General features: G+C 41.9%; 1 protein-coding gene across 1 annotated transcript; it reads left to right on the plus strand.

The window, feature by feature from the left end:
* The first annotated feature begins 598 nt into the window (after positions 1-598).
* On the plus strand, positions 599-14408 carry tmem179ba (transmembrane protein 179Ba). The gene is made up of 5 exons (XM_036548803.1): positions 599-697; positions 6096-6292; positions 6779-6913; positions 12799-12877; positions 13609-14408. Exons 1-5 carry the CDS (start codon positions 599-601, stop codon positions 13765-13767), a joined length of 669 nt encoding a protein of 222 aa, XP_036404696.1. The 3' UTR covers positions 13768-14408.
* The last annotated feature ends 8836 nt before the right edge of the window (positions 14409-23244 follow it).

The following is a 23244-nucleotide window of genomic DNA, read 5'->3' on the forward strand; positions in this document are numbered from 1 at the left end:
CAGAGACTGATGGTTGAATTTCATCAACAAATGTCTAATCTTTGATTTTGAAATTTCCCAGAAAGCTAGTAGGCTAAGTCAAACCACCTGACAGAAATCGAGTCTGGGCACTCCGAAACTGAAATTGCCCTTGCATTCCAAAGACCTACCTAACTGCGCATTCAGCAACACCGATTCTGAGGAAATTGAGCCCTCTGCGTGACAGGTCGCTTGCAATAAAATGTTTTTTAATGTATTGTTTCCGTTACGTTTTACTGTAGATGCCCTCCGTTGTGGCAGGTTATGGTTTAAACGGCCAGTTTTCATCTGACATCAGTAGTAGTAGCTAGCAAATTATGTTCCTTTCCATTGCCTGCACACCTAACTGTACAATCATGGAAAATATTACAAATCCTGACTTCAACTTAAGTTTTAAGTAGCCTACAAATTACGATTCAATATTATATTTTGCTTTGAATTCATTTCATATTTTAAAAAAAACCTGACCCCTCAACAATATGTGAATATTATCATTTTTATAAAAACAGAAAAGCACATATTGAATTCGCGTGGCCGACAGTACGAAGCGAGAGCGCGCACGTGTCGTTTAGTGAACCCTATGATGGCGCTACCCGGGCTGCTCGTGGTGGAACTCGGGCTGAACGCGGCTTGTTTCATCTGCGGAATAGTTGCTGCCGCCTCCGTCACTATTATTCAGGTAAATGGACGAAAACACACACACACATCTTCACAGTCTGCCCGCTGTTTTTCACTCTTTTGTATTGTTTTGTCGCGATTGATAGTTGTCTACCAACGCACTGATGGTCACATCACTTTCTTTATCTAGTTATCGAAGCTGTCAGTTTGACATAGACCAAAGTAACTAAAGGAATGTTTCTATAGATGACTATCTTGATGGCATGTCTGATCTTTTCGAAGGCCCTAGTGAGTCATCGCAGTTAGACTCTCGCTTTCTGCTCGTCAGAATTGCAGTGTGTAGACGCACTTTTGGGAAGTTATGAAGCTGAAGAGGGAAGTGGCGTTTTGCGACCAAATCGTCAAATCCTAAGAAACCATTATTTTCACCATTTCCCAAAGTTTTCCTCAGGGCAGAAATTGGATATGTTTACCCTTTCCTGCTGTGTAATTCTTTCATATTTGCCTGTCAGCTCGCAGGCTCCGTGAGTAGTGTTTGTCTTCACAAATCATATTTCAAAGTGTCATTCAAATGAGGGCGGAAGCAGAAGGTGTCACTATACTGCGCAAAACGTCCACTACGAGTCATATGATCGCAAACACTATCCGGAAATCCTTGCTTTGTTTTTCATTTCTGTCAGAGACCTTTGAGTTCTATCACAATTAAGTTCTTTTGCGCACTGTTACACTAACTGGAGTGACTGTCAGAGTGAAAACGCAACTACATGTGAAAGTAGACAGTAAATTTCGAGTGTGCTTAGCCAAAGACCTAGTCACAGGCGAGAAAGCTTTAGCGTGTTTCAACTTGCGGTTCTGTTTCACGTCATGTGACTTTGTGCCTCCTTCCTCCCTGTATTATCGTTGCGCGTAATTGGAGTCAGATGAGCAAGAAAGGGATGGGCAGCACAAGTATTTATATACGAAGGAAGACTTCCAAAAATGCAGAAGGCGGCAGTCAGAACCCATCAGGTCTTCACCCTCATTTACTTCTAATATGTCTATAATAACGTCCACTATCATCTTGTGTGCTTGTCTCCTCAAAATAATATCGCATTAACTTTGAAGTATGAAGTTTTTAATCCCCCCTCTGATAGCACAACAAACTTGACGTACTCACTGCGCCATCAAAACTCGAACAGAGCTCAGTTCTCAAACTTGTGAAGTTCTATGGAATTTAAGACGCATTCCTGCCGTAACATTGGGAGGCCTTCTGACTGACACCAGATAAACGTCGTTGTCCTTTTCGCACATTGACCAAATGTGGCTGACAGAACGTCATTTGCCCCTACATTGCGAAATACTTCATAGTCTTTACTGAGAAGTGTTTTTAATATTTTCTGTTAATAGCGCAAATCTGACACTATTAATGAATGGGTTGGATCCCATCAGTGGCGGAACTAGAGTTTTATACATGGGGTGGCCAAGGCTCCTTTAGGGGGTCCATAAACCATGATAGAAAATTAGTGTGTAACCCTAACCTGCCATCTAAGGAGCATGAATGAATCCTATAATAGCTGATTAGAGGTAGAAGTGATAATTCACTTAACCTGGAGTTCTTCAGTGTGGCAGATAATGTGGTCCACTAGCGTTACTTCTAGGGGTGTAACGGTAGGCTACGCAAAAGTCACGGTTCGGTACCTACCTCGGTTTTGAAGTCACGGTTCGGGACGTTTTCGGTGCGGTGAAAAAAAGACATGGAAAACATGAAATTTCTTCTCATTTACTATGAATTTAACTTGTAAACATATAAACTTGTACAAACTTGTAAACAGTGGCAAACTGGCCATAATTTCCTGGGGCCTGTTTCAGAAAGCAGGTTTAACAAACTCTGAGTTTAAACCTTAACTCTGGGTTGACTAACTCTGAGCTGCCAAACTCAGAGTTTTCGGTTTCAGAACAGGTGATAACAAGTAGCCTAGTTCAATCAACTCTGAGTTAAGTTAACCCTGACTAAAGCAGGGGCATGAGGATAAAAAGCCCTCATCAATGGAACGCAGATAACGTAATTCGTCATGGCAACGGGTGAAAAAAGGGCTCGATCCTCCTACTTATCCCCAGTGGAGTTAGAAATATTAATAAATGCGTATGCAGAATATGAATATATATAGTATAGTATATTGTATAGTAGCAGCAGAAAATTGCTGACCGAGTCAATGCGTGAGTATTAATTGAAAAAAGAAAAGTTTTATCTCGAGTGTTCCACTTATTCAAAAATTTTATGTGTATATATAAACAGCAAATATGCTCAGCGCCACCTATGTTATATAGAAAAAAAACGAAGTGCAACACAAAGAATTTGTTCCGAACTGCGAGCACGTAAACGATATGTCATATGAACGATGTGAGGGCTGAGAATATTGTTCAGATAAATTATCGATTGTGCAGAAAAACGGAAATGCTCAGATAATCATCATCTCCCGACGGAGATTTCTGCGGAGTAGCCTATTTGTGCTTCAATATCAACTTGCTCTTCAAGAAAAGGACGCGCCATGTCTGACACCTCCTTCAGTCTGCAGGCTTCAGCTAAAGAGGAGGAAACTCAGGGTTAGTTGAAGAAAACCTGCTAGATTCATGGAGTATGTTGCCATAGTAACTGACTCAGAGTTAAGATGAACTGGCTTTGTGAAACCGAAAATCCAGAGTTTCCTTCAACTCTGAGTCAACTAACTCTGAGTTTTCACTAAACCCGCTTTCTGAAACAGGGCCCTGAACACATAAGGAATGCACATAAGGGCATTTGTTATTGCTTTTGCCCGATCTAAATTAGCAGGGAGAGGTTGCTTAGTTAAATGCCACGGGGAGTGGTGTTTGCACTCCACTGTTTTTTCCTTGTACGGGTGAGACTCACATTTGGATGATGTCGTCTCAAATGAGTAATCATGTTCGACGTACTGCCAGCAACATACCCGATTTCAGTTGAACAATGATATGAACTATCGATTACGCTACGGTAGGACATTACGCTACTGAACATGTGCTAATTCAGTTGCTGTGTTCACACGTAGCGTCTTTTTGATGAAAAACGCTGGCAGCGTTTGTTCCAAAAAGCAGTTGAGAGCGTCTTTTGTTGCCATAACAACAGTAGCATGTGCATGGTTAGTGTCTAGCTGGCTATACATTGTTGCAGAGTTAACGTTAGCTAACAGGCTAGTTTTGCTAACGCCAACTTCAAGCATTAAACACAAACACTTTCCAGAAACTCCTAGGATCCGTCCAATTCGACTCCAAGCGGCCTCTTTATGATGAATGTTATATTGTACAGTTCACTGTGCTCAGAAACTAGCACAATTAGCTTCTCCACCGCTACCTTCTCCATTTTTGATGGTTGTTATGGGAAACGACAGATGTCACTACTCGCTTGTGATTGGTGAGCTGTCAAAACAGCGCTTGACGTAGGGCGTTTTTTCTGAGAAGTTGAATTTTTTTCAACTGGAAAAAAACGCCCCGAGCTGCAGAAAAAAAAACGCGGGCGACGGTGTCAAAAAAACGCTCGGGACGTTTTTGAAAACACGGTCTACTCCATAGGATTATGTAAACTGTCTTCCTTTAATGACGATCGTAGATAGGGTGAAACTAAACACAGAAACACAGTCGTAATGATTATAAGCACATCAGTAAACAACATTAGCAACCCTTGCGTCTGTGCCTGACCTTCAGTAGTACAAACGAACTGTAACGTAACTCAATTATTACGTTATACATCAAATAACCCTAAAATATACTTTATGTAAATTATAAACTATGTAAAATATCTAATAGATGGAAAACATACCAACGATGCTCGTATTAAGCTTGAATGTAAGCGAATTAACTAATGTTTCGAATGAAGTAGATGAAGGTCACCGTTATTAAGTTTTTCTAAGTTTTTCTGCCATGGAAACAATTGTAGCCCATTTCCGCGGGGAGAAGAACTCTAACGTGGGTAACTAAATACAGAGAACAGCACACACGTAACTTGAGTGGTTAAAGCGAGACTCGGATCACAACGCGCACCAAACCGAACGTCTTGTACCGAACGGTACGGTAGAAATACGTGTACGGTTATATCCCTGTTAAATAGAATAATAATTTAATAATTTCGTGATTTACATGTGTTATAGTGTTAATTATGAAATGAAGAGTTGTTACATTAGCGTAATGACAGCTGCAGCGGGTTCGGGTTGGGGTTGGTTGGCCGGGGTGGGGGGGACGTTTGTATCTCGATTTCGGTTTCAGAACCGTTACACCCCTAGTTACTTCACTAGAATTCTTTAACATACTATGAATAGCCAGTGTCTCTACCTCAGAACTGCAGCTCAATTTCGTTCTCTCTCTCTCTCTCTCTCTCACACACACAGAGTACTGTACTCTCATACTGGAGAGACTTGGGTCACTCTGTTTTCATGAATATATAATATGGGTCTATAAGTGTTGAACATCCAAAATATTTTCAGAAAATAAAGCTCAAGCACCAAGGAGATAAGACATAATGTGAGACAGGTGTGACATAATTTGCATAGTTTATTTATGGAAGTAAATTTACCTAAAAGAAAAAAAAAAACACACACACACTAAAGTTTGACATACCAGGTATGGCCAACTCGTACAGACCTCTCTGATCCACCCAAGTCAAACAACATGTTTTTTTTTCTGTCTGACTGAAAACACAAGATATGCCTGCACAAAATATTATCAAGCAGAAATGGACATGAAAAAGAAAAATAATTTTGGAGTCCACCAATATTACAAACTTTAACAATGTTCTCTGCAATTATTGCAAGGTTGTTTTTGCAATAATTGGTTGGTAATCTTTTGAGTAATGTTAACAGATTGATAGTAACAACTGTTCGTTTTGAGTTCTAACTTGCTGAACTGAATGCTAACTTACTGAACTTACTAACTTGCTGAACACTGACAGCTGTAGTAGTTACCCCACATTAGCTAAACATTCATATACTGTAACTTACAACACTGCACTGTATGTGCGTGGCATGTATTACTAGCACAGATGTAAACATAATGTTAGGTTAAATTGGGAACCGATCTCTCTTATCTGGTTAACTGTCTGTGGTTAACTGTCTGTTATGGAGCCAAACTGCCAATATGTATCTACACAGCGACTCAACTTTTGTAAAAGTTGTTCAGGAAAACCCAATGCTAAACCTTATAACTTACTTCAAAATAGTGCTTTCACCACAGGTCTGACTGCCACCCTAAAATTTCATTCGCTATTACTGGCAGTTTGGTGCTGATTGACATCTCATTTCACCTCTTCTTGAAAGAAGTGTTTATCTTGACATCCGGCGGTGCCTTTTTCCGCCACTGTTGCTGAAAAGTGAAGCAACCCCATAGTTCCACCAAAAGAAAAAAAAATCTCTGGATCTGCCCCTGGCTGTAGTCTGTCTGTGCTGTGCTGAATATTGTGCCTGGTTGCGTTGCAGGGGCAGTTTGCCGGGCGCTGCATGCTCTATGGCAGTGTTGGGTACAATGTCACCGCCCAGTCTCTGACCGTGGTGGCCTCCAGCTCCCCTTCCCTTTGCTATTTTGTGTCAGCCATCTCCGTGTGCGTGGCCATCTACTGTTTCTCCCTCACCCTTTACTGGGTCTACACCTACTGCATGGACCAGGACATTAGGAGGTGAGAGCTGGGGGTGGCGGGTTAAGCCATTACATTTGAGGGATGGCACACTGAACCAATCACAACTAAGGGATGAGATCTTAATGCAGTCACATTTGGCAGGTGGGATTATTAAATATATTTCATTGGAGGATTTACTGCAGATTGGCAGTTTTCATTTTCAGTGTTCAGTTTCACTAGTAGGGTGCAGCAGTGACTTCCCTGAAAGTCACATGTGCTTTGGAGATGACAAAGGACAAAGAGGGTGACGCAGGGACAGACAAGGAAAATGCAAATTAATTTGGATCCAAAGAGCATTAATCAAGCTGTTACAGAACAGTAGTAGTGCATTCAGATAATATCACAAGTGTGTGTACTGTATGAGTGAAAGAGGAAACGTGGAGTGTTCTGAGAATGAGCTTGATAATGTGTGGTCATTGGATTGTGTATGAGTGGTCTGTGACAGACCAGCTGTCTGACTGCATGCAACTGTGTTTTTCCTACCAGGGAGCAACTGTGGATGAATGTGACTCTGGTGGTTTGTGGGGTCTTCCTGTTCTTCCTGCTGGTGTCTGGGTGTGTTCTAAACATTGGGAAGAACCACCTTTGTGAGTCCATACTCCACACCAAAATAGTAAACAGGTGAGCAGGCAAGGTGACTGTACTCCGATTTTGCATTGTACATTACATTTTGACATTTAGTTGCTTAGCAGCAGTGTTCATTTTGGCAGCTGATTTTGATTTAGCCTTAGTCTTTTGACTAAAGTGCATATTAGTTTTTTGTCACATTGTAGTCTTTTAAATTATTAGTTTTAGTGGACAAAAACTATAGAAGATTTAGTCTAATTTTAGCCAAATGCATTTTTGTCACATTTTAGTCAATTTTCTTTTAATTAAATTATTAATTAAATTTCAATTTTTTTAATTAAATCATTACAGTGACCTTTCATCAAGCACACAGATGTTTTTAAGACAGCTACATTCCTTAGGTTTTCTTCTCATGGCCAGGGACTCCTAGCTGTAGCCTAAACTTGATGCATTTAATAATACAGTAACATCCAGAAAGGTTGTGTCATGCACTGTATGCTGTATAAAGATGTAATATGTGTCTTTTGGACTGTGGAAGGAATATGATGTATTTTTTGGCTGTTTGTCAAATAAATCTGACATTTATTTAATTTCAAAATATTCTTTTGCACTGGGTTGTTTATCATTGCAGTGCAACTACAATAAAGTAGGCCTACACTATACTCAGGGCATACAACCCACCCACAATGTAAGACAAAGTCAGTGCAAATATAGTATAATTAAGTCACTTGTACGTTTGGAATAGTAGTGCAAATGACCACCAGGGACATACTATAGTGCTGGACAAATAAGGTACACGAGACTTACTGATAAGGGCATTGTCACTGTGCATCTGGAACATAGCATTAGCAGTTGTCTCAGTCCAGAACTGAGTCGAGCAAAGCTATTATCAGAGCGGTGCCTCTCATTTGTTACTACTTACTTGTCAAGTTACTACATTCACACTAGGATTAGCGTGCGTGGAGGCGGACACAATAATAAAACCTAACTAGCATAATATTTACATGGTACATTAAAACAATCTAAGATTATAATAAAGGTTATGAATTTACAATATCTCTACGACATAAGCATAATAGGACACTGTACAAAAGTGAAAAAGGACAATATTTCCACTGACTTTGTCTTACAGTGTAGGACCCAGCTCAGAACAACGCTAGCATTCCTGGATATCCTAGTTATAAGCTTGTTAACTTGCCAATACCGAATGGCAAGAGCGAGAGTGAGCATTGTTTGCATTTATGTATTTACTTTGTCGAGTGGGGAAGTAAGAGGCAGTCCGAATTAAGGAGCAGTCCAGCTAGCTAGATAATACAAGGAACATTGACTTGGCAGCTTGTTCATGTAATGTTAATATTCATCCTGCACCCAGACAACTTACTTACCGATATGCACAATTAACGTTAAGTCGAGTGAACCAGAAAGTTCGTCTGCTTTTAGCTAACAGTCAAACCTTTAAGTTGATTTTGATAGCTATAGAACTTACCACCTGCGTAAAGTTGACACCCCAAGTATTTAAAAAGTTCGAAATGGTATTACTGTTCGTTTGTGCTACGTTTGTGCCGTAAAAAATTTCGTTTGTGCTGCTATGGTTTTTTTTTAGATATAACAAATTATATTGTATGTACTGTGACGTCACCCAGCACCCCAACCTCCTCCGAATTGCTCCAAAATTGTCTCGTTCGTTTGTGCTACGTTTGTGCCGTAAAAATCTTCGTTTGTGCTGATATGGATTTGTAGATATATACATTATATTTTTAGGCGATGACGTCACCCAGCACCCCAACCTTCTGCGGATTTCTCTAAAATGGTCCCATTCGTTTGTGCTACGTTTTGCTAGTTGGTGCCCTGAAAAAAACTTTGGCGTTACATTATTTCCTGATAGGCCTACACAGAGCGCTTCAATGGCAAGAGCAATAACATTACATGGGATCCCAGTAAACTTACGTTGCAACGCTATTTGGAAATATCCAACACTTGAAAATGACAAGCATTTGTAGCTATTTAAGCCAGCTAATTACTTACAAGGCCTGAGTTGCATTTGCTAATTAGCTGGTTAACGTTAGTTACATAGTAGCCGTCAAGGTAATTAACGTTGTGTCTTTAACGTTAAAATAAAGGTAAAAATAGGTAAAAATAATACATTAACGCTGGCAATAAAACACACAAAAATAAATGCACTTTATATATAACTTAAAGGTGTCTGTCTGATATTTGTCCTACTTTTTAAGTTACTTACATCTAGTCAGTAGCTCAGTTTTGACGCGAATAACGCAGCTCGTGCAGCACTAGAACCTGGACAAAGTTGTAGGCCTAATCGGCTCAGAGGGAGCTAATTGTGTTGTAAAACGTAAGGGTAGGTGTGTAATGATTCACAAATTGTCCAAGATAGATAGCTAGATAACTAACTATACGTTTGTATCTTTTGTTTACGCTGTTATGTTTTCATTTTTTAAAGACAAAAGGCTAAACATTATATTTTATGGACAGAGATGTCACCAGCACCCCGACGTTTGTGCCGTAGGCTAAACATATTTGTTCGTGCTGCTGTTTTTTTTAGATGGATATAACGAGATCATTGCTGACGCCATTCAAACTTTATTGGAAACAATCCAAAATAGCCTCTGTGGGTTGGGTTGGGTTGGATTCAGATATTAACTGTAAGCTAAGTCGATATCATTAAATGTGACATTGCCCCAGCCTTTCCCTTTTAGACGGTGATCACGGCACTACAGGTCAAAAGGGACCGCACGCAATCCAAACCTCCTTCCCCGAAAGAGAAGTTCCAAGTGCAGATGCAAGCTACGTCATTCAACAACGTTAATTACCTTGACGGCTACTATGTAACTAACGTTAACCAGCTAATTAGCAAATGCAACTCAGGCATTGTAAGTAATTAGCTGGCTTAAAAATAACTACAAGTGCCTGTCATTTTCAAGTGTTGGATATTTCCAAATAGCGCGGCAACGTAAGTTTACTGGGATCCCATGTAATGTTATTGCTCTTGCCATTGAAGCGCTCTGTGTAGGCCTATCAGGAAATAATGTAACGCCGAAGTTTTTTTCAGGGCACCAACCAGCAAAACGTTGCACAGTAGAACCCACTTTCTTCGTCATGGAGAAAGCAGCGTTCTGGAAGTTGTCACAGAATTTTTGCCATGAAGTACAGTGTTTATCCAAAGTATGACCGCACGAACGAAAATTATCATGGCACAAACGTAGCAGAAACCAACGTGACCATTTAGGAGCAATTCGGAGAAGCTTGGGGTGCTGGGTGACCTCATCGCCCCAAAATATGTTTATATCTACGAATCCACAGCAGCACAAACAAAATTTTTTACGGCACAAACGTAGCACAAACGAATGAGACCATTTTAGAGAAATTCGGAGAAGGTTGGGGTGCTGGGTGACGTCATCGCCTAAAAATATAATGTTTTATCTACAAATCCTTATCAGCACAAACGATTTTTTTTTACGGCACAAACCGGCACAAACGTAGCACAAACGAACAGTAATACCATTTCGAACTTTTTAAATACTTGGGGTGACAACTTCACGCAGGTGAACTACCTCTATCATACATTTCTGGTTGGTGCGCCTTCAAATGCCTCGATGTATGTACTGTTTTTCCCACCGATTTTGTACCCACACGGTCTGCACTGTGTTTTATTGTCAATAGCACTAGTGATATCTACAATTTCTTCATAAGTCGGCTTTTTATTTCTCCCGAGTGTTGCATTGGCGGGGCAGCACGACCTGTATATCAACATGGTTATGCATATTTTGTAAAGTGAGTGCGTGCATACAGACGTGGACAAATTTGTTGGTACCCTTCCACAAAAAAAGAAGAACCCACAATTTTCTCTGAAATAACTTGAAACTGACCAAAATAATTGTCATAAAGCATTGTTTATTCCATATTTAATAAAAATCAGACTTTGCTTTTGATTTTTTATTCAACAGAATATTTTAAATAAGAAAACAAATGAAAATGGCACGGACAAAAATGATGGGACCCTTAACCTAATATTTTGTTGCACAACCTTTAGAGGCAATCACTGCAAACAAGCGATTTCTGTAGCTCTCAATGAGACTTCTGCACCTGTCAACAGGTATTTTGGCCCACTCTTCCTTAGCAAACTGCTCCAGCTGTCTCAGGTTTGAAGGGTGCCTTCTCCAGACTGCATGTTTCAGCTCTTTCCATAGATGTTCAATAGGATTCAGATCAGGGCTCACAGAAGGCCACTTCAAAATAGTCCAATGTTTTGTTCTTAGCCATTCTTCTGTGCTTTTAGCTGTGTGTTTTGGGTCATTATCCTGTTGGAGGACCCATGACCTGCGACTGAGACAGAGCTTTCTGACACTGGGCAGTACATTTTGCTCCAGAATACCTTGATAGTCTTGAGATTTCATTGTGCCCTGCACAGACTCAAGGCACCCCGTGCCAGATGCAGCAAAGCAACCCCAAAACATAACCGAGCCTCCTCCATGTTTCACAGTAGGTATGGTGTTCTTTTCTTTGAAAGCTTCATTTTTTCGTCTGTGAACATAGAGCTGCTGTGACTTACCAAAAAGCTCCAATTTTGTCTCATCTGTCCAAAGGACATTCTCCCAGAAGCATTGTGGCTTGTCAATGTGCATTTTAGCAAATTCCAGTCTGGCTTTTTTATGTTTTTCTTTCAACAGTGGACTTTCAACAGTCCTCCTGGGTCTTCTTCCATTGAGCCCACTGTTGCTCAAAAAACGACGGATGGTGCGATCAGACACTGATGTACCTTGACCTTGGAGTTCAGCTTGTATCTCTTTGGAAGTTTTCCTTGGATCTTTGTTTACCATTCGCACTATCCTTCTGTTCAACCTGGGGTCGATTTTCCTCTTGCGACCGCGTCCAGGGAGGTTGGCTACAGTCCCATGGACCTTAAACTTCTTAATAATATTTGCAACTGTAGTCACAGGAACATCAAGCTGCTGCCTTATAGCCTTTACCTTTAACATGCTTGTCTATTATTTTCTTTCTGATCTCCTCAGACAACTCTCTCCTTTGCTTTCTCTGGTCCATGTTCAGTGTGGTGCACACAATGATACCAAACAGCAGAGTGACTACTTCTCTCCATTTAAATAGGCTGAATGACTGATTACAAGATTGAAGACATGTGTGATACTAATTAAAGATAATAGTTAGTTTGAAGTATCACTATAATCCAATTATTTATAGTCTTTTCTAGGGGTACCAACAAATCTGTCCAGGCCATTTTAGAATATCTTTGTAGAATAAGCAATAATTTGTCTCTTTTCACACTTCTTTGCTTTACTCTATGACATACCAAAGGCATGCAGGTATACATGAGACAATTGCTTTTAATTTAATCACTTTTCAGGAGGAATGAAGCATTGTTTCAATGAGCTGTAAGGGTACCAACAAATTTGAAATTTGTCCACGTCTGTATATATATATATATATATATATATATATATATATATATATATATATATATATATATATATACATATATATAATATATATCCATTCGTCTGTCTCTGACGTTATCGTTTCGTTATTATTCGTCAACGAAAATTGTACTATATTTCGTCACAGTTTTTATTTCCAAAGGTGCATTTTTATTTCGTTATTAACACTGCTTAGCAGTATAGTACTTAGCTTATATAGGTTACAGTTGTGCCCCTTTATACATCTGGCAGTTTTGGGTTAAGTACCTTGCCCCAAAGGTACAACAGCAGTGTCCCAGCAGGGAAACAAACCAGTACACCCTGACTGATTATCTAGACTGTGCCCAGGTGAGGTCACTGTGCTTACAGTATGTAAGTGTGTAAGTTACATAGATTTTGTGCTAATACTTTGGAAGTCACTCTGGATAAGAGTGTATGATAAGAGATAACATGTAAATGTGAGAACAAGCTGTGTAATGTTTCCTCTTTCAGTTGCGATGAAGCACAGAATAAGACTTGGGTCAGTCCCTACAGTGGGACACGCTTCTATGCCAGGCTACACAGTGCAGAGGTCAGTACTGATCCAGTGTGTCCACCCCCTACCACAGACAGAGCGGAAACACACTGCTACCACAGACAGAACAGACACACACCTACCACAGACAGAACAGAAACACACTGCTACTACAGACAAAACAGACACACACCTACCACAGAGAGAACAGAAACACGCTGCTCCCAGACAGAAAAGAAACGCACAGCTACCGCAGACAGAACAGAAACACACAGCTACCACAGACAGAACAGATACACACAGCTACCACAGACAGAACAGATACACACTGCTACTACAGACAAAACAGACACACACCTACCACAGAGAGAACAGAAACACGCTGCTCCCAGACAGAAAAGAAACGCACAGCTACCGCAGACAGAACAGAAACACACAGCTACCACAGACAGAACAGATACACACAGCTACCACAGACAGAACAGATACACACTGCTACCACAGACAGAACAGACACACACCCACCACAGTCAGAACAGACATAGCTACCAGACAGAACAAACACCATTAGTCTCACCGCTGTCACGGACCACATTAGCTGTACATTCATCACAGACCGAAGAGACAGTGATATTATGTGCGTGTACTGCTACTGCTTAATGAATTAATTTGTATTTTCCTACTTGTCCCTCTGTTTTCCTTCCCCCTCTCTTCCTCTCCCTCTCTCCCTGTCACCCTGTCATCCCCTCCCTCTCTCACCCCTCCCTCTCTCCCTCTCTCTCCCTCAGACATCTGTGTGGGTGAACTTCTTCTTCTGGCTTGTGATCGTGGGCGTAGTGATCATGCAGAGGCATCAGGTGATTGATTTTGGTTCAGGGGGCACGCCTGTGGATGGAAGCCCCTCTGAGACGGACCCCTTCCTCCATCGTCCTGGCCAGCCCCAATGACCCACCTAGCCCAGTGCCATCCCCTCTCCCCTTGAAGGCATTCTTGGAGCCACCTACATTGAGCTGCCCAGTGGATGATGCAGCACTACCAGGCTTTCCTGTTTTAGCAGTTAACGAGCCAGGCTCCACCTGCATGGTGTTTAATTGCAGCTGATTTAACCTGCTCTAGAACAGGTTTCTGGAAGATTCACCATGAAAAAGGTCACTGCAAGTGCTTTGCCTCTTTTGAGTTTACCTGCAAAAATTGTTTTAGTAACATAAACTTGGCAACTTGGCTACTGAACCATGTGATCACATATATTCCTGTAAGCAGTTTAAAAAATTTAACTCCATAAACCAGCAGATTGCGCATTGTGTAGCATATACCAAAAGAGGCAAACAGTATAATTAGAAAAGCTTTTGTGTTTTGAATGTGCCTAGATTCAGTAGAAGTCTAGTCAACTGAATCGCATCTTCAGTAATCAGCATTTGGTATTTCTTTTAAACTAGACAAACGTACCAAACACATGCAGCAGGCATACAATGTATGCCTCAAACGTGTAGGCAGCACACTAAAAAGAACAGAGGATGTGTCTTTTTTTAAAGCCCAATACACGTCATACACACACTCAGCATTTTGGACACAGTGGTGGGGTTGTTGGACACAGATGTCTTATTGTGGGGGGGGGGGGGGGGGGGGGGTATCCACAGATTAAGATTCATCCCAATTTTTTGTTTTTGGCACAAGATGAGCATTTTGTCATGTCAGCACTTGAATTTTTTAGTCCAGGAAAACAGCATGACAGCCTGAGTCTTAGTGCACTTTACCATTGTGCTGATGAAATCTGTTTTTAAATGGCTATGGAGATTAAAATCCTAGAAAACCATGAGGAGGATTTTTATGATAACATGGCATTCTCATATGACATCATCATCTTATAAAGTGATTATTGTGGAGTTTTTTGTATTGTCAGACCAAAAAGTGTGCCAAAGTGTTTTTCCTCCTTTCAAAGATAGGAAAGTGGCACTTGTAGGTGTTAAAATGGTTGCTGCTTCTTTGGGGGAAAAATGCAATTCACAGGAAAATCCCTCAGTTCCCTGTAAATTAGACCTTGTGGTTTTGAGTTCAGTGAGAGTGCTCAGATCAATTTGGACATAGTCTGTGCTAATCCCTGGAGAAACAGCTCTTAAATCTGTGTCTGTGCTCACCGCTGTCTCCCCCTGCTGGCTGCAGGTATCTACTGCATTTTATCCAACTGGTTGTTAGTCTCTTGGCCCTCTGCCTGCAGCCAGCAGATCTGTGAAGCCTTTTCTCTGTATCGAAACCAGCAGGATTGTAACAGCGCTTTGAGACCACTGTGAGCTCAGCTCAAAGGGACTTCCCCCATGTGAGCAAAGAACGAACTGCATTGTTTTTACCATCTCTGCATAGCACTCTTTTTGATTACCATGCCAGTGGGAAAAGACCAGCTGAAGTAGGGCTTCTCCATCAACAACAAAGAGGTGGAGAAATGCCTTCAGCTTGGCCTGGACATGTTGATTTGTCCTACATATCCAGTCATTTCTCTTAGCTAGACCCTCGTGTCACATTTTGTATTACTATATTTTATATGAATTACTGAATTTAGCATCACTGACTGTCCTCTGCTGTACCTCCACTGGTCATACTTGTATCCATGTATACTGGAGGGTCTTGTCTGGTCATTGCCATCTTCCCTCAGCTGTTTAATTCAGGTGTTCGTAGTAGAGAACGCCACCTGGTGGGTGGAGGACTGCTTGATCATCTTCATATGTGGGATCATGTGTAAGGTGACAATACAAAATCAATTTGTCCGATCCTTATAACAGCTGTGATTTTTTTAAACTATTTGATGATATCAGAGCACCACTGGCTTCCTTTTTTTAATTGCTCCTCCTTTGTCACCCATATTTAGGAACAGGTCATGGGGCTGTTGAAGCTTGTCTTGCTGTAATAGCCTCTGTGCTCAAGTGGTGGAGAGGGCGAGGTGACTGGCAGCAGAGAGGCTGCTCTTTGGGGACAGGTGCTGCATCACCAGTGTCACCTGAGCAACTCCCAGGCCCCTGACAAATCCCATAGTGCCAAAACCTGGCAGAATTCCCTGCCGCTGTCCTCCCTCCATGCTGGTCTGTTGGCTCCCGGTCACTGTCCGCATCTCATACAGCAAGGATTGAGCTCGGCCTACACTCAAATCCATGTGGCTGTCCCAGAGCCAGCGTGAAAGGACAGTTTTGGTTTTGTTTAAGCTGAAGGTGAAACCAACAGTAAAAGCAAGATTTTAGGGCACACCTCAAATACACAGCCCTAAACTCCCCTTTCCCCACACTGTGCCTGTGACTGGATAAATTTGCAGAAATGCAACACTGAATGCCTTTCCCAGTTGTTTAACCATCTTTGCCTTTGCCAATCACTTAGAGCCCAGTTCATTAGTAATGTGCTACTAATTGTTGTAGTAGTTCATTACATGCATTGGTTTTCTGTTCATTGACATGTTACTACTGTTGGCTTTCATTTTGTGTTTGTGTGGATCTGTGAATCATTGTATATACATGAATCATGAATCATCTGTATGTACATTTGCGCATGTTTTGGAATTTGTGATGATTGGATTATATGTCAATAAACATCTCTCGCTGGGTTTCCCCCTCAGTGCAACTCTGGGTTTTAGCCACTGGCAGTGAGCTTGTGTGAACAAGCTGGTGAGGGATCAGTCAGCGTCTGTTCCTCCTTCAGGTCCTTGTGGTGCAAAATTCCCTGACCACGACAGTTTGGACAGCCTGAAAGGTGTCCAGCTGCAGAGAGCACCACAGGCAGGAACTGAGCTTCTGGGGTATCATCCTGAGTCTGTAAGGGCTTTAACTGCTGCAGTGAGCTGTTATTGGGCCGTTTTGAGTGGGATGAGTTGTGATTGGGTCATTTTCGAGTGGAAGTCAAAGGCTTTTTTGCATTCTCTCCACAAGTCACAGCTATGGAGACAACCTGGGGTATCATTCTGGCAAATATATGGCAGGGATTTACCCACAGATCCGTTTCCATCTGAGAATGTGTACACGCTGGGGGTTAATCATCATCATAGTATGGGGTACCATAGTATCCTCATATCAAGAAATACACCCTGAGTGCTTACGTACAAAAGCAATGATATCATGACTTTAATAAATCTCATTAGTGCTGGCCATTCATACCTGTGTAATTTCAAAGTATAATTCTGTAGCAAAGAGCATTATGGGGGATGGTGATGGTATTTGAGCTCAAATGCCTCAATAGCAAATGCCAAGGTATGGTAGCCTGCAAGTGTAGCATGACACCATGACACAAAAGTGACTCCCCCTAAACTACAATGTACCCCGAGCATGTGGTGGGATGGGGACATCGGAAAGACATCATGAAGTGATCACCACGGATACGACTATATGAAATGATGACCATGATTCCAATATCATTAGGCTGGGTCTTGTGAATCAACCAATAATTTCGTGTCTAATTTTTCTATGTGCAGTCAGTTTGTTAGGCATAACTGTGTAGCATCTGTCTGAGAAATGTCTTAAAAATTCTACTTTTGGCACTTTTTAAATGCAAATGAATGACTGAGCAAGTATTTAGCTCTAAAAATCTTTAGCTGCTTTAACAGCTTTATTTAGCTATTCCTCTAGAGACAACAAAAATAAGACAAATACATACATGCCTTCAGCTCCAGGCTGTCCAGGAGACTGTGTGGCCTTACAAACACTGACATCAATGGAAAAACACTGGGATTCTCACTGTGTCTGTCTGTGTGTGTGTGTGTGTGTGTGTGCGTGTGTGCGTGCGTGCGTGTGTGCGTGCGTATGACAGAGTGAGTGAGTGAGTGAGAGAGAGAGAGAGAGAACATTTGTGCGTGTGTCCTTCTCTGTCTCTGCCCCGATTTCCCCTCCACCCCTCTGTGTATTAGTCTCTGTCGCTCTCAGAGCTGCTTGCTGAGCTTACGGGTCTGCCTCTCTCTGGCCTCGAAGGCAGCCTTGGTGTCCAGCAGCTCCTCCAGCTGTCTGCGCATGCGTGCCATGTCTAGCTGCACAGCCTCGCACTGTTCCCGCAGGCTCTGTCTCTCCTCTCTCAGCTGTGCAGCCGCTGCAGCCTGCTGCTTGCTCCTCTCCTGGCACTGTGTCTGCAACTGCACAGCCTCCACCAGCAGTGACTCTGCACTGCACACCACTGAGGCCACCTCTTCCTGAGACATGGCTGCAGTAAGGGGGGGGTGAGGTGACAGGAAATGGGAGGAGTTTGGGGGGATGAGTGGAGGGAATGGTTAAAATATTGAGAGTGTTTATAGGGTGGAGGGAATATTGGGAAGAATTTATGGGGTGGAGGGATTATTTTGAGGTGTTAGGATGGGTGCAGAGGGCCAAGGGGGCAGAGTGGAGAAGGTGGCCAGGGAGGTGTTGGAGGCAGACAAAGAGTGAGGGATAGAGTCAAGAGAGATTTTCTTTTTTGATTGTTTAGTTAAAGGCAAAGAGTGATATATAATGAGAACATTTAAAGTCCTGCAAAAAAAGTCACAATTAAGTCATCTGAAAAATCCAATTAATCCGAGTCTGGCACACAGATAGCATCAACAGTGCATCTCCAGTTGAGTTCTCAAGGTGTTTGCGCTGAACATGGTAAAAGCTAATTCTGATTTCAGTGGAGAGAACAAGCTTGAAGGTCAAACATACCTCCTGGGGAGAACGTGAATTCACTGCAGTGGCATTGGCCTAATCCACTGATTGACCACTACAGCCGATTACAATTTGACAGTCTTTCAAACAATTCAAATGCATGTAGCAGTTATGGTAGTATATAGCACAAACCAGAATGGGCACAGAACAAAACAAGTAAAAGTGTGTGTTCGTCCAATGAATGATCAAAAAGTTAATGTGTATCCTCAATTCATCAGACCACAAAGTAACGTTGCTGTGCAAAACCACACATCACGCAAGTCACATTTCGGTGCGTTACACTATTGTACAACCCACTTGACCACAATAACCCACACAGAGAAACCTTATGCAACTCTTTCAACATCAACCCTAAATGGCCGCAGCAGCCGGTCTGATCTCTCCGTCATGAAGTGCCTGCAAGCTGTTTACAAGAGCTTATCCCACTTATCTCCTGTGTCTCTTCGGATCGTTTGTCGTCCATCTCCTTAGCCGTCTCACGGTATGCCGAACCAAACGGTCAAATTCCAAAAGTAATCATATTTAAACTCGCACACCATCAATGACTGTGTGACCTATGGGAGCACACCATGTATATTATAATCCAATCAAGGTGCCCTAAGTGTGGTGCTGTGTCGTACTTTGCAAAGAAATCGTCATTTAGGCTATGACTTATTACAGCTCTGTGAAGTAACGTATCAATACTTACCGATGTCTTCTGATTTCTAGTTTTTTAGTTGAATTGTATTTATTATGTTCATGAATCGTTTTCTCCTATTGAAGTTGGGTAAAGGTTTCCGTCCTGTGTGTATCCAGTATTAGCGTTGTAGTTTACCGCTTCTTGAAGGTCTACGGAGAGAGCCTCACTCTGATCGTTCTACAGGTAGTTCAAGGGTCGCACTGGTAGCCAGAAACGTGACCCAGATTGGACCCGCTTCTAAACCCTGATTACAGGGTCAGAGAAACTGGGGTGGGAGGATAGAGACCGACACAGGATGTAGTAATCCAGGGTACGTGAAAGTTATACACAACTATCTTTCTTCTCATGTCACATTGTTAAAGACAACTTAGCTTTCGTTAAATAGGTGTTTTTGCTTTCAAACAAATAGTTCGTTTGATTTTTCTAATAATTACGGCAAGTTATTAGGCCCATTTCCTTGTTTATCAAGAGATCTAAAAAAAAAAAAAAAAAGTCTTGCTGTAGCCTACACGCCACTAGATGGAGACATGGGAACGTGTAATACCACATTTGCATGGCTTCTTTATTGTTGAGGATATGCCAATGGATTGCTTCCACAAAATTAAATGCGGTGTACCAATGCTTGACTTCACAAATATGCAAGCACACTTGCGACGTTTGAGATACAAGTCGTTGTTTGTTCTTAGGTATACATAGGAGGCCCCGATTTACAACCTGAATACCTGAGTAACCAATTTTTGTTACATCTTCTGTGAATCCTCGAATGACTCGATGTAAACATCCTTATAACCTTACCTACCCCCCCCCCCCCCTCGCGCGCGCGCGCGCTCTCTCTCTCTCTCTCTCTCTCTTTAACACACATAATATGGCGTCAGATTTATGTCAAAAGTCGCGAGCGCAGGAAACATTATCCCGCACAAAGCAGCCACCACGCGCGAGAGAATTTCTGCTTGGCGAGCGCTGGAGGGCATACGCGCTCTCGCTGGTTAAGTCTGCTCTCGAAGTTGATTTCTGCTCGCGCGAATCGACCTTTTTGACTATTTGGGGGCGGAAACCGAGGCAGGCAGTGGCCCTCTTATGATTGGTCACTTTCAACGCGATCACACCCACACGACTTCCTTGAACCTTGATTGACAGCTTCGTTAACTGAACGACAGGCAGGCAGTGTTTGGCCAGAGGCTCTTTATATCAAACAACTGAGTCCTGACAACAAGTTCTGAGTTGAAAACACATTGAGCGGAACAATGGTGGCAACACCTGAAGATTTACATGTAAATTTTTCCCTGTTTACACTTGGTTTTAAAATGCGTCTTGGGCGATCACAAGTGGCCAGCCGAGACACATCGCCGTTTACACCTGTTTCTACAGTTTTTCCCAGTTGCTAACAGACTATAACCAGTTCCCTCAGCAAGAAAATCTATAGCCTTGCCTCATTTCTCAAAAGATACACACTTTTCTTACAACTGTAAACACACAAGTTTCTGTCGTTAAAACCCTTTTTGCAAAACTCTATGCAAAAGTGGTCAGATGAATCATTCACTGCACTATATGTTCATTCAGCAAACACACGCAACCAATACAATACACTCAAGTCATTATCATCAGAACTCAAAGAGCACACCTTTCCCCAGGTGTAAACACGAAGCTACTAAATTAGTGACACACCAATCAGAATCTCAGGATCCCTATATATAGGGCCATTTGTTTGCATGTAATCTTTCAACTCGATGCAATGTCTCAACCCCATGAGTATATCTTTGTTGATGAGGCAGGGTTTAACCTTTCAACAAGGCGCAGAAGGGGACAGAACATCATTGGTCACCGTCATCGTGCCATTGTGAAGGTTCCTGGCCAGAGAGGAGGCAATGTGACTCTATGTGCTGCAACCAGCAGCAAGGGGTCCTCCGCCACCATGCCATTTTGGGTCCATATAACACCACACATCTTAGTGAATTCCTAGGTCAATTTTACCAGCGACTTCAACAGGAAGGGGAACCAGGGCAACCAGAGCAGTCCCAGTATGTTATCATCTGGGATAACGTTAGTTTCCATCGGGCTGCTCTGGTTCGTGCCCGGTTCAATGACCACCCCACATTCACAAATCTTTTTTTACTTGCATATTCCCTGTTCCTCAATGCAATAGAAGAATTTTTGTCAGCATAGCGGTGGAATGTTTATGACAGTAACCCCTACACAAGAGAAAGCCTCTTGATTTCCATGGAGGAGGCCTGTGGAGATGTGTCCATCCAAGGCTGGATTAGACATACCAGGACATATTTCCTGCATTGCCTAGCCAGGGAAAATATCCTTTGTGATGTTGATGAAGTTTTGTGCCAGATCCAGACCAGAGAGGAGATGATGATGCAGAGTAGTTTTAATTAGATTTATAGTATGGAATTACATTTGTTTATCTTATGCATAATGCAATCTTATGCAATATTTTTGTAAGTTTTTCCATTTTTTCAAAATTGTACTCTACCTACCTACCCTATGTACCACTATTCCTTCCTTATGGTTTTCTGGAAATAAAGGGTTGGAAAATTTCTGCTCTCTCCATACAGTAATTTGTCAGTGTGACATTGCAAAGGTGTTCTATAGTATTGTTTTGAATGTCTCTTGATGGTGTCTTCCTGTACGGGTAATCTGTATGTCAGTAAAGTGATGTTACAAAGTTCAAAATAATGCAGATTCTCAAAATACTGATTTCAGAAGAAAAAATTACATTTTGGTAAGAGTGTTTTGAATTAATCCCTCTAGTGTCTAAGAGGCAGTCATGTAGTATGTGCTTTTGATTGCTTGTGTGTATTGTCTGAGGGCAAAGTTTGATTTCTACCGGAAAATTAGCTGGTTGCACGGATGAGAATGACGTTTTGAGAATGTGTGTGTAGTTTTGATAAAATGGTGAATGGTTTCAGAAAACGTGTCTTTGCAATCGGGAAAAACTGTAACATGCATCTCCACGGTGTCCAGCTGACCACTTGCGTTACTGCTACGTCAACCCGCCTACGTCAGTCTCTGTCGTCAGACAAGCGCCAGATTTGTTTAGCACGGGCTAGCTAAGAAAACAAAAATGTTTCAAGAACTAATATACATGTACGGGCTATTCCAACTGCTGAGATTGGCAGGACAAAGTCATTTGCGACTTGCAAAAGAGCACAGGGCAAGATGAAAAAGGAAGAATGTTAGAAAAGCATGTTTTCGAGTGTTGGCGCGCTGTCACCAAAACAACCACCACGTCCTGCATTGATGACGTATGTTCCTGTTACGTACTTGTCGGGGACGCATTAGCATTTACACTACAAAGATATGTGGTCAAATGCGTCCCAGACCACGTCGGGACGCGTGGTTTGAGTGATCGGATCACAATGCGTCTTGGTGGTCGTTTACACTTGTATTTAGCGCTGTCCACTTGTGGTCCGATCGCCCAACAGTCATTTTAAAACCACGTGTAAACGGGGACTTAGTGACACTGATAGATGGCTTCGTCTAACAACACAGCAATTTACTTACGTTAACGTTACTTAACGTTTGGTCTATTGCATGCAATCGGCTGAATGATAGGAGAAGCATAGCTAACGTTAATTAGTTAACGTTAGCTATTTACATGTTTCAACCAAATTTCAGACTAAGTAAATTGCTGGTTATAGACGAAGCCATCTATCAGTATCGCTTGCATGTAAATCTTAAGGTGTCGCCGCCATTGTTCCGTCCACTGTGTCTAAAACTCCGAACTTATTGTCAGCACTCAGTTGTTCGAAATTTCAGACGTGGGCTGAAGACACACCTCTTCAGACTCTACCTGGACTGACACCCTTGCCATTTGACCTTGTAAATCTAAGATTCTTGTCTCGTACTTGTAGTACTATCTCTTATGTTGTATTTGTGGCACGTTTTGCCTAGGTAGTATAGCAGCACTTTATTGTCCCAGTGACTGTATTTGTTATATGTAACCTCAGATCAGATTAGTTGTCTCGCCACACTGACCTTGCGCTCAGCTTCAGCACTATCTGCATTGTATGACCTGTACACATCTTGCCCTTGTGCCTGTTGTTTGGCCACTATTTGCACTTTTGTACGTCGCTTTGGATAAAAGCGTCTGCTAAATG

The sequence above is a fragment of the Megalops cyprinoides genome, chromosome 16 (genome assembly GCF_013368585.1).
Source record: "Megalops cyprinoides isolate fMegCyp1 chromosome 16, fMegCyp1.pri, whole genome shotgun sequence".
NCBI lineage: Eukaryota > Metazoa > Chordata > Actinopteri > Elopiformes > Megalopidae > Megalops > Megalops cyprinoides.